This window comes from Myotis brandtii, unplaced genomic scaffold (assembly GCF_000412655.1).
Source record: "Myotis brandtii unplaced genomic scaffold, ASM41265v1 scaffold105, whole genome shotgun sequence".
NCBI lineage: Eukaryota > Metazoa > Chordata > Mammalia > Chiroptera > Vespertilionidae > Myotis > Myotis brandtii.
Genome location: NW_005353538.1, coordinates 5,897,663 through 5,910,627, shown reverse-complemented (window position 1 = coordinate 5,910,627; position 12,965 = coordinate 5,897,663). Strand labels below are relative to the sequence as shown.

The 12,965-nt window shown below is 40.7% G+C and overlaps 1 protein-coding gene across 7 annotated transcripts in view; it reads right to left on the bottom strand.

The window, feature by feature from the left end:
- Window positions 1-10,889: 10,889 nt before the first annotated feature.
- USP28 (ubiquitin specific peptidase 28) overlaps window positions 10,890-12,965 on the bottom strand; it is a 63,680-nt gene continuing 61,604 nt past the window's right edge. For all 7 annotated transcript variants that reach the window (XM_014539465.1, XM_005856829.2, XM_014539470.1 and 4 more), the window contains one exon: window positions 10,890-12,448. In XM_014539465.1, coding sequence (XP_014394951.1) covers window positions 12,273-12,448 — 176 coding nt within the window. In that variant the 3' untranslated portion in view covers window positions 10,890-12,272. The remainder of the gene's footprint in view (window positions 12,449-12,965) is intronic.

Genomic DNA, 12,965 nt, shown 5'->3' with positions numbered 1-12,965 from the left:
CTCTATATCCAGTAGTTTGCTTTCCTCCATTTCTTTCATTTGTGACCTGTTTCTTTGTCTCCGCATTTTGGCTGCTTCCCTGTGTTGATAGAGTGGCTTTGTGTGCTAGATGTCCTATAGGGCCCAGTGGCTCAGCCTCCCTAATTACCTGAGGTGGACACTCTTGGTGCACCCCTTTGTGGGCTGTGTGCACAGGCTTGTTGTAGTTAAGCCTTGATTGCTGTTGGTATCACTGGGAGGAATTGACCTCCAGGTCAATTGGCTGTGCGGACCAGTTGTGTCTACAGTGGGAGAATGTCTGTGCTGGAGACACCCGTATGGGGCAGGACATGATTCAGTGGGGCTTCAGCACTCACTAAGTCTGTCCCCTGAGTGTGTCTCTTATGGATGTGGAGAGTTGTAATCTGAATGGTCTCACTCTGACCACTGGGTAGAGTGGCTCTTTTGGATTTCCAAGGAGGTGCAGTCAGCCACTGCCTGAGGCCACCCAGCAGGAGCTACAGAGAGATCTGCAGATTCCTCCTCTTTGTTTGGGGTTTGGAGGTGCCCAGATGAGGCACAGCTGTGAAGCAAGGCAGGCTGCTGATGAGCCTTGGGCCTTCTTTTGGAAGCTCTGGGATTGTCTGACCTAGCTGCAGTTTGACAGGTTTTTAGGTGAAAGGCCAGGCCATTCATATGCAAAAGCCTCTATACACAGCTTGGGTGGGGTTGTAAATTGGGTAGGGCGGGGTCTCAGGGAATCACAGGGTAGTGCAAACAGCAATGGTTGCCCAACGGTCCTGCCCTGGATAGGTCCCTGGGTCTCTGTGTCCTGCGGCCCTGTGCAGGAACAATGACCGCTGCAAGCACCTCTGTGAGAAAGCCACCCTCACATTCTGGCCCTATGCCAGACAGTCCAGTTTCTCTCTGTATGAGTCTGGGTCCCCAGATTCTCGCCCGGAACTGGAGTTCAGAGCAATCAGGAGCTTGTATCTCCCTCCTGATTGAAAAAGACAACAGCATACCCAGCTGCCAGTCCCTTTTACGCATGCCTCTGTACCTCCGCACTTCCACACCTCTGCACCTCCTACCGCACTCAATGCGCTTTTCTCTTTCCTTCTAGTTGTAGAATTTCCACTCAGCCAGCCTTCCCGTGGTTCTGGATGATATTTGTTTTGTCTTTTAGTTGTAGTTTTAATGTGGTTGTGTGCGGCAGCAAGTTCAGGTGTTTACCTATGCCGCCATCTTGGTTGTCCCTCCCCACTCTGATTTTTATTATTTCCTTCCTCCTACTCACTTTGGGCTTTGTTTGTTCTTTTTCTAGATCCATTAGGTATAAGGTTAGATTGTTTGAGATTTTTCTTATTTCTGAGGTATACACTTTTAGGATTGCTTTTGCTGTGTCCCATAGATTTTGGGTGGTTGTGTTTTCATTTTCATTTCTCTCAAGGTACCATTTGATTCTTCCTTGATCTCATTGTTAAGTAATATGTTATTTAGCCTCCATGTGTTTGTGTGTTTTTCAGTTTTTTTCTTATAATTGAATTCTAGTTTCATGCCATTGTGGTCAGAGAAGATACTTGATATGATTTCAGTCTTCTTAAATTTATTGAGACTTGTTGTGTGGCCCAACATGTGGTTTATTCTGGAAACTGTTCTGTGTGCACTTGCAAAGAATGTATATTCTGCTGATTTGGGTGAAATGCTCTAAAAACATCAATTAAATCCATCTGGTCTAATATTTCATTTAAGGCCATTGTTTCCCTATTGATTTTCTGTCTGGAAGATCTATCCATTGATATTAATGGGGTATTAAAGTCCCCTACTATGACTGTAATATTGTTGATCTCTCCCTTTATGTCCATCAACATTTGCTTCATAAATTTAGGTGTATTGGATGTTAAATGTTTACCAGGCTTATATTCTCTTGTTGGATTGATCCCTTTATCATTATGTAATGCTCTTCCTTGTCTCTTATTAAAGTCTATTTTGTCTGATATAAGTATTGCTGCCAGTTTTACATTGATTCACAATACCGTCCAGGTTTTAAGTGTACAACTCAACAAAACATCATCTATGACTGCATTGTGTCCATCACACAAAGCAAAGTCTCTTCCCATTCCCTTATTCCCTTTGCCCCACTTCCACCTACTCCCATCCTCCTTTCCCTCTGGCTATCACCATACTGTTGTCTGTGTGTATGTGGCATATATATGTGGGTTGTTGCTTTTTTGTTTGTGGTTTATTTTTGTTGTTATTTTTTTTGCTTAAATCCTTCACCTTCATTCATCCAGCCCTCTCCTCCCAACCTGTTCCATGTATCCATGCCTATTTCTATCTTGTTCATCAATTTAGTTTGTTCATTAGATTGCACATATAAGAGAGATCATATGATATTTGTCTTTCTCTGACTGGCTTCCTTTTGACCCAGTGATCCCACTACTGGGAATATATCCAAAGAAACCCAAACCACAAATTTGAAATAATATATTCATGAACTATCTTTTCCCAACCCTTTACTTTCAGTCTACCAGTATGTGTCTTTTACTCTGAAGTGGGTCTCTTGTAGTTAGCATATGTATAGGTGTTGTTTTCTTATCCATTTAGCTACCCTATGTCTTTTGATTGGAGCATTTAATATATTTACATTTAAAGTGATTATTGATAGGTATGTAGTTATTGCCATTTTATTATCCATATTTACATTTTTAAACTTGCTTTCTTAAAGAACTCCCTCTAGCATTTGTTATAATACTGCTTTGGTGGTGATAAATTCCTTTAGCTTTTTCTTATATGGGAAGATGTTTATCTCTTTCAATTTTAAATGATAGCCTTGCTGGGTAAAGTAGTCTTGGTTGTAGATTCTTGCTTTTCATTACTTTGAATATTTTGTGTCAATCCCTTCAGGCCTGCAAAAGCTTCTGTTGAGAAATCAGCTGACAGTCTTATGGAAGCTCCCTTACAGGTAACTACTTTTCTCTTGCTGCTCTTATGAATCTTTTTAACCTTTGCCATTTTAATTATGTGTCTTGGTGTGGGCCTCTTTGAGTTAATCTTGTTTGGGACTCTCTGCGCTTATTGGACTTTTATGTCTATTTCCTTTGCCAGGTTATGAAAGTTTTCTTCAAATAGGTTCTCAATCTCTTACTCTTTCTACTCCTTCTGGTACCCCTAAGATGTGAATGTTGTTACACTTGATGTTGTCCCAGAGGTGCCTAAACTATCCTCATTAGTGGCGGTGAACACCTTTTCATGTCTATTGGCCATCTGTATATCCTCTTTGGAGAAGTGTCTATTCAGGTACTCTGCCCATTTTTTAACTGTATTGTTTGTCCTTTTGGTGTTGAGTTTTATGAGTAATAAATTTTGAAAATTAACCCCTTATTGAATGTATCATTGACAAATATCTTCTCCCAATAAGTAGGTTGTCTTTGCATTTTGTTGATAATTCAGGGAAAAGTAATGTTAATGACTGAACAGCTGAGAAGTTGAGCTGTGAGCAAACTTTAGGGAACTGATGTGTTTATGGAAATTAAAGGGTAGTTTAATTATACAAAAAAATTATTTTTCTGTACTTCATTGAAGTTGATTTTATCATGAGGAATGTGCCAAAGATAAAACATTAGTTCAGAGAGCATGAAAGTCTGTAAACTATTACTGAAAAGGTTCTACAGTCTTTTAATGAAGCCATAGAATTCAGTGAGTTGATGACAACGTAAAAGCCACTTTCTTAGTAACATAAAACTTCTATCAAGTAGGTCTCAGCCATGACTGTACCAGAATCACCTGTGATGCTTTTTCTAAGCATGAAGGCATCAGGGGCCCAGTCCAAATCTAACAAGTTAGTATATGTATGGTTGAGGCCTTGGCAACTGTTTTTGTTTTAAATTGATTTGAGAGAAAGAGGAATGGGGAAATAGGAGAGAGAAACATTAACTTGTTGTTCCACTTATTTATGCATTCCTTATATGTGCCCTGACCAGGGATCAAACACATAACCCTGGCATATTGGGACAACGCTCTAACCAACTGAGCTGCCTGGTCAGGGCCTTGGCAGCTGTTTTTAAATGTGATATAGCTGATTCTGAATTGGTGGCCAAGGTTAAGAATTACTGAAGCAACCTTGCAAAAGAGATTAACAAACATAAGTTCTTTGAAAACACCAAATAAAAGCATTCTTACAGAACACAAACAATTCTAGGCTTAGATGGTTTCAATGATGAATTCTCCTGGATATTAAGGAAGAAATAGTTCTACATTACTCAAACTCTTTCAGAGAATAGAAAATGGGAGAACATTTCCCAAGTCCATATAAGAAAAAAAAATTAAAGGCCAATATTTCATGAATATATATGTAAAAATTATACATATACTAGAGGCCCAGTGTATGAAATTCGTGCACGGGGGGTGGGGGGTGTCCCCTCAGCCAAGCCTGCATCCTCTCACAATCCAGGACCACTGGCTCCTAACTGCTTGCCTGCCTGCCTGCCTGGTTTTTAAATGTGATATAGCTGATTCTGAATTGGTGGCCAAGGTTAAGAATTACTGAAGCAACCTTGCAAAAGAGATTAACAAACATAAGTTCTTTGAAAACACCAAATAAAAGCATTCTTACAGAACACAAACAATTCTAGGCTTAGATGGTTTCAATGATGAATTCTCCTGGATATTAAGGAAGAAATAGTTCTACATTACTCAAACTCTTTCAGAGAATAGAAAATGGGAGAACATTTCCCAAGTCCATATAAGAAAAAAAAATTAAAGGCCAATATTTCATGAATATATATGTAAAAATTATACATATACTAGAGGCCCAGTGTATGAAATTCGTGCACGGGGGGTGGGGGGTGTCCCCTCAGCCAAGCCTGCATCCTCTCACAATCCAGGACCACTGGCTCCTAACTGCTTGCCTGCCTGCCTGCCTGATTGCCCCTAACCACTCGCCTGCCTGCCTGATTGCCCAACTGCTTGCCTGCCTGACTGCCTGAATGCCCCTACCCACTCTCCTAATTGCCCCAACCACCTCTGCCTCAGCCCCCGCCGCTGCAGCTTCATCTGGAAGGATGTCCCGAATGACGTCCGGCAAACTTTAGGGAACTGATGTGTTTATGGAAATTAAAGGGTAGTTTAATTATACAAAAAAATTATTTTTCTGTACTTCATTGAAGTTGATTTTATCATGAGGAATGTGCCAAAGATAAAACATTAGTTCAGAGAGCATGAAAGTCTGTAAACTATTACTGAAAAGGTTCTACAGTCTTTTAATGAAGCCATAGAATTCAGTGAGTTGATGACAACGTAAAAGCCACTTTCTTAGTAACATAAAACTTCTATCAAGTAGGTCTCAGCCATGACTGTACCAGAATCACCTGTGATGCTTTTTCTAAGCATGAAGGCATCAGGGGCCCAGTCCAAATCTAACAAGTTAGTATATGTATGGTTGAGGCCTTGGCAACTGTTTTTGTTTTAAATTGATTTGAGAGAAAGAGGAATGGGGAAATAGGAGAGAGAAACATTAACTTGTTGTTCCACTTATTTATGCATTCCTTATATGTGCCCTGACCAGGGATCAAACACATAACCCTGGCATATTGGGACAACGCTCTAACCAACTGAGCTGCCTGGTCAGGGCCTTGGCAGCTGTTTTTAAATGTGATATAGCTGATTCTGAATTGGTGGCCAAGGTTAAGAATTACTGAAGCAACCTTGCAAAAGAGATTAACAAACATAAGTTCTTTGAAAACACCAAATAAAAGCATTCTTACAGAACACAAACAATTCTAGGCTTAGATGGTTTCAATGATGAATTCTCCTGGATATTAAGGAAGAAATAGTTCTACATTACTCAAACTCTTTCAGAGAATAGAAAATGGGAGAACATTTCCCAAGTCCATATAAGAAAAAAAAATTAAAGGCCAATATTTCATGAATATATATGTAAAAATTATACATATACTAGAGGCCCAGTGTATGAAATTCGTGCACGGGGGGTGGGGGGTGTCCCCTCAGCCAAGCCTGCATCCTCTCACAATCCAGGACCACTGGCTCCTAACTGCTTGCCTGCCTGCCTGCCTGATTGCCCCTAACCACTCGCCTGCCTGCCTGATTGCCCAACTGCTTGCCTGCCTGACTGCCTGAATGCCCCTACCCACTCTCCTAATTGCCCCAACCACCTCTGCCTCAGCCCCCGCCGCTGCAGCTTCATCTGGAAGGATGTCCCGAATGACGTCCGGAAGGTTGTTCAGCTGTCTGGTCTGATTAGCATATTACACTTTTATTATTTATAGATGAAAAATAAATCCCATATACAGGTAATTACATTATGATGAAATTCAGTTTACTCTGGCAACACATAGTTTAACATTTAAAAATTGATAATGTAATTCACATATGAGAAAAATAAAGGAAAAGGCCCATGTAATCATTTTAAGATAGGAACATTTGATAAATTTCAATATGCATTCAAAACTTTAAAACTCTTTGCAAACTAGGAATTGAAGGAATCAGTCTTTATACAATAAACAGAATTTACAAAAAAGCCTTTATCATACTTAATAGTAAAATATTGAAAACTTTTTACCCTAATATTATTATGGGAGGAGGAAGCCCACTATTGCCACTTCTATTCAGTGTTTTATCAGAGGTCCTAGTGTGACCAGATAAGAAAAATGAATGTTATAAGAACTTGAAATAAATAAAAAAAGTCATCATTCACAGATAGCATAATTGTGTACATAGAAAATCTAAAAAGAAACCAAACTACTGATAATCAATTTGGTTTTAGATACCAGCACAATAAAAAAAATTGGAATTTTAAAAATGAGATTTACAATAGCTTGAACACACCCAGAAATAAATTTTATGGAAGGTGTGGAAGACTTTTATACAGAAAATAAAAACCTAAATAAATAGAACATACCATGTTCATAGATCAGAGGATATTCTCTCCAAATTATCTATAGTCACTATGAATCTAACCACAACCCCTGGAGATTTATGTGTGCATGTATGAAATTGACTAACTGATTCTAAAATTTATATGGAAATATAAAAGATCAAGACTAGCCAAGATGCTCTTGAAGAATTCAAAACTGGATTAATTTATTGTACTGGAAATCAAGATTTCTAAGTAGTTCAGACAGTGTGATGGTATAAGTAGACAAAACAGCCCAGAAACAGCCCCCTATGTAGACCCTTGATCAATGACAAAGGTATAGCACTGGGAAGTAGAGTTTTCAATAAATGGTTTGAGTCAATAGCTAACTGTGAAATGTAAAATAGTAAGATAATAGATATCTTTATGACCTTGGTAACAATTTCCTCAAATTGGCCATAGTAGGCATTAACTATGAAGGAAAAGACTGATAAATTGGAGTACATTAACATAAACTTATTTTAATTGAAAGATATCAAGAGTGCAAAACCAGAGTGGGAAAAGATATATGCAATGCATATAACCAAAAGCTTCCATAATTGGAATATTTTTTACTCGAATCTATATACTAGGGGCCCAGTACATGAATTCATGCACCTTGAAAAGAACTGTGTGAGGCTGCGATGGGCACAGGGGTGGGTCTTGGCCCATCCTCTGCTCCCCCACCCAGCCCCTCCTGCTGGCCCCCACATCCCGACTGCTGGCAGCCCTGCTCTTGCCACCGCAGCTCTCATGAGCGGACAGCGCTGGCCCCGCTTTCACCCACTGACGGCGCAGAGCGATTGGGGCCAGCACCATCAGCGGGTGCGAGCAAGCGCGGTGCATGGGTGCAAAGAATTTTCAGTAACCACCAGAGGCTCACCCTGAAGACAGAGACCAGTGCCCTGCCTTGGTCTGGCAACCCCACTCACCTGCTCCACCAGCCCGCCGTGGCCAACGCCCACCATGTTCTGTGCTCTGCCGCCTGCTGCTGATTCCCGCCATGTTCCGCGCACACCCCCTGGTAGTCAGCACATGTTATAGTGACTGGTTGTTTGGGTTTTCCACTGTTAGGTCTATTTGCATATTAATCTTTTATTGTATAGGATATGAAAGGCTAATATGCTAAGTGTTTGACAATCCGACCAGTCGCTATGATGTGCACTGATCACTAGGGGGCAGATGCTCAATGCAGGAGCTGCCGTGATGTGCACTGGCCACCTGATGATGATAAAGCAATTCTCGGCTTCCCCCAAGTGTGACACAGGCCCCGCTACCACCCCGGAGTGACAGCCCACCAAATCACAGCCAATGCTGCCAAGACCCCAGGGCGCAAAATGCAGCCCACAGCCCAGCCCAGCCTGGAAACAGTAGCTGTGGGTGCCGGGTGATGTCATGTAGCAACACCCAGCTTCCTCTCCCTAGCAACAGGCCATTTAACAATAAACGGCACCGTGGACCTGGCGCCCACAAAGCAACACTCGGCCTCCCCCAAGTGGGACACAGGCCCCGCCACCACCCTGGAGTGACACTCCACTAAATTGCAGCCGACGCTGCCGAGACCCCATGGCTCAAAATGCGGCCCACAGCCCAGCCCAGAAACTGTGGCTGTGGGCAGTGAGTAATGATGTCACATAGCAACGACTGGCTTCCTCTCCCTAGCGACTAGTCTCCTTGGAGTTTCTTCAGCCCAGGAACACGACTTGCTTTATAGCCAGGTGCAAACATTTTACACTGTAACCAAATGTCTGTGAAGCATTTTCCCGTGCCTCATCTCATTTGATCCTCATAGAAGTCCTGGAGTAGGTAGATAGGAGACTCAGTGGGATCCTATTTTCTTTTTATTAGCCAGAAAGTGGAGATTTAGAAAGTTTAGAAATGGTGGAACTTGATAATGACTTCAGGTTTCTCACTGCACAAAATATAGTCAAACACTGCTGCAGTTAAATATTTTACCCTTTGTTCTCCCTGCGTGATCTACAATAATCTGCTTTGTGTTGATATTTACTGCTATGTTGCTGACAATTACCTGACAGAGAAGTTGGGGTGCTTCACTGGGCTGGAAAAAGTTTAGCTAAATCAGAAAACAGGTCTAATTAAGCAAGTTTATCTATATATATAAAGCTCTCACTGGCACCAATTGCACAGGTGTGTTTCGATCTGTCATTGTTGATCGTGAATTTGGTTGACACTTCTATTATAGAGAAAGGGTGAATAGTAATATTCAAATGTTTCTTCTAATTAATTTCCTTTCAATGTGCACGAGTTCATGCACGGGGCCACTCTAGTAAATCAATAAGTAAACGATAGTAAATTCAATAAAGTGGACCAAAGACTTAAATAGGTATTTCCTAAAAGACTATAGACAAAGGCCACTAAGTATATAGAGATGCTCAACATTATTAGCACCTGAGAAATGCAAATTAAAACATCATCACACATCTATCAGAAAGGTAAATTAAAAAATATTGACAAAAGCAAATCTTGACAAGGATATAGGGCAACACTGAACTCTTATAAACTGCTGGTGGGCGTTTAAACTGGTGAAAGTGCATTGGAAAACTGCTTGGCAGTACCCAATAAAGATTTATCTATCTATTTCCATGACCCAATGATTTCACTTATAGTTACGTACCAACAGAAATGCACTCCTGTGTGCATCAAAAGACATACATTTAATGTTCCTGGTAGGAGTATGGGTAGTAGCCAGAAACTGGAAACAACTAAAATAAAATTAGGGAATAAATTAAAAGATATTTAACCACCAAACAGTGAAAATGAATAAACTATAGCTACAATTAATTCCCCCTTCTGTCCTATCCCTGCTACATCCCAGGGCCACATTCAATACCAGACTCTAGTTTATTCATTATTTAAATTGTCCTATGTATCCACTTCACATCTATGAGCTTATATGCCTCATAGTTCTTTAAGGAGCTAACAATTCCAAACAGAGGAGGACTGCAATTCCAGTTAGCCAGAAGCCTAAACCCAGTCTCAAGGGGATTTATGCTGAGGTCAAGTAAGTACCCTGCCCAAACTCTTGAATCATGTTAGCTAAGGGTCACATAGGTTTCTTCCTCCTCCTCCCACCCTCCTCATTCTTTTTACACAACCCTTTAAACACGTAAGTCATCCCTAGCTTGAGGCAGTTTGTGAACTCTAAGAAACCAGGCTGACCGAAGGCAGCCAGCTAATGTGAGGAAAAAGAAATTACTTCTCAGCACGCACCCCCTGGTGGTGTGAGTCCCAAGCTTGCAAACTATTCAACACTGCACACTAAAGACAGCCATCTCTATTCCTTCCTTGGACAACTGTAGATTCCCAGTACCTGACCAGGAAATAACTAATGTGGAAAGGTTCAAAGCAAAAGATTTTACAAGACTACCCAGTACAGCTGAGCAGTTGTTAAAAGCACAGGCTGTGAAGTGAGACCACCAAGGGTTAGCGTCCCGGCTCCACAGCTTATGACATCTGACCCATCATCATCCCAGGTTATATGAAGTGAAATAATACAACTGTGCACAGTATTCAATAATGACAGGGATTTAAAAGTGAAAGGCAAATGGTTTATAATTTTAAACAGTAAAAGGTAATCAATAGGTAAGATAATTGATTGATTTCCATGAAACAAATCTTTGCAGTAACCTTAAAGCACAGATACCTCTGAATATCTATAAAATATGACCAAACCATTAATTTAATAAAAACATAAAAAATTCAGCTAAAAACATGTTTTTCCTTCTAAGTTTGACAAATACAAAGTGGATCACTTACATGCAATACCAGTAAATGAGATGAAAAGTTATCAGTCACCACTGGGTGCTGCTCAAGAAGGCCTGTTTCGTGCTCTTATTTTATCCCCATTAAGCTTCTTAACCCTTTAATCTACTTTTTTCTTTTAAAAAAGAAAAACTGACACATGACAAATGCTTACCAAGTCCTTCCATTTCCAAAATAGAAGACATCTATGTAAATAAAGGCCTTACTGCACACCAAAGGTAAAACAAATTCTTTTATTGCACATTTATAAAATCTGCATAGTGGTATCAAGTGTTCTTCTCTCCCACAATTCCTTTAATTTGAAAATTCCGTTAAAATACAATATCCAAACTGGAGCCTTTTAAAAATGGTCAACAGGAAATATTTCTCTAAATATACATATAGATTTTTTTTTTTTCTTTTTACAAACCCACATCCTTTATTTTTCCAAAACAAAAAGGGAGAGGGCATCAAAATGTTCTTTTGGGTCAGCAGCAGCCTTAGACATGTTTCTGACAATTTTCAGGCCCTAGAAAATTAAATGCTTAACAATCATAAAAATGCCATCTTTAACCATCAGTTTGATCTCTGTTTCTATGGGCCTGTTTTTGTTTTGTTTTGTTTTGTTGGGGATGGTGGTACTGGGAGGGATGAGTGAAACAGGTAAAGGGAGATATAGCCAGTAATATTGTGATAAGTTTGCATGGTGACAGATGGTTACTAGACTCAGCACGATGATCACCTCGTGGGTATATAAATGTCAAATCCCTACACTGTACACCTGAAACTAATATAATATTGTATACCAACTATACTTAAATTTAAAAAAATAAAATAAAGGCTCCCTCACCAAAAAGAACAGGATCAACAGTAGGAAACACCCGAGAGTTTACATACATTCACTTTCCCATTTAAAAATAAAACCACACAAACCCACTACCGTTAGTCAAGTTTCACAATGTTCTTCCATCTAAAGTCCTTAATGCTTTCCTTCTGTCACTCAGGAGGTTTTCTGGTTTAATTAAAAATATAAATAAAAGAGAGAGAAGAAAGGAGAGGCAGCTTTCTTCTGACTTTGCCGCATCTTCTGGCCACAGGACCTGTATTCTACCCACACATAACAGGGCGGTGGTTTATCAGTAACCTGACTTGCCATCCTGCCAAGAGCCAGGCAAGGTTTCCATTCCTTATCTCTGGCAGGTAAGAATTTTCAAATGTCATCTGTAATGAGGAGGAGCTGTTCATCTGGTTCAGGTTCCGATGACTCGCCCTTCTCTTCTACTGTCAAAAATACTCATGGCTGAAGGGCAATTTAAAAAGTGGCAGAGGCTTAGAAAAGCACACGCATTCCCGTGGGTAGAAGAGGCCATCTCGGGTCTCCCGCATAATTCAACACCCCGCGCGCTGCTCCTGCCTCTTTCAGGAAAGCCGCAGTAGTGAGTCTGCTCCTGAAAAGGGCAGTTTTATTTCCAATCCTGTTACACACACAGCATGGTTGGGGTCTGGATCTGGATCTTCCTTTTCACCTAATTCCTCTCCCAAGGTAAACACTGGGCAACAGACTTCTGTTCAATGGGCAGGCAACCAAGACCAGGGCAGGCCCTGAACACATGACCGCTTACTTCACGGTCACAGCTGAAACCCCTTGAATCGACTCCATGACGGCTGCAAACCGGCTGCAAAGGTCATAGGGAGAATTGGGTCGAATAGTTGGAGGCTCCTTCAATACAATGATTTCTGCAGAAGGATCTAGAAGCCTGGGCAGAAATTCCCCTAAGCACAGCTGCAGATTCTCTGTGGAGAGAAAATGACGGTTACATATTCAGCTAAGTAGAACTCTAGTGAAAACTAATTAAGTCTGAAACTCTATGGGAAGACCCTCCAGGCAGCCCACTACCCAACCGCAGAGCATTGCTCTGGCCAACTAACAACAGATGGTGACGGCCTCAGGCCCCTCCAGGAGCAAAGACTGACTTGTCAAGTACACCAGAGCTTTAGGTCGAGCTGCCCGCCACCTGGCATATGGAAGAACCGCACTGTGCTGACTTATTTACTGACAGGACAGATCTTCCAATCATCCTTTTAAACTTTGAGAAAGAAGATGTAACACTCTGTACCATAAATATAAGGGTGCGATTGTCTTTCAAATGATTAAAATATACAGTTTGTGCACAGCGCACTAAATACAGCCATATATCACACATGGCCTACACAGAAATTGAAGACATTAAAAGGAAAGTCACACCTACTAATTACAATAGAATTTTCAATAAATACTATAAACTTGAGCACTTTAACAAGTCAATAGAAT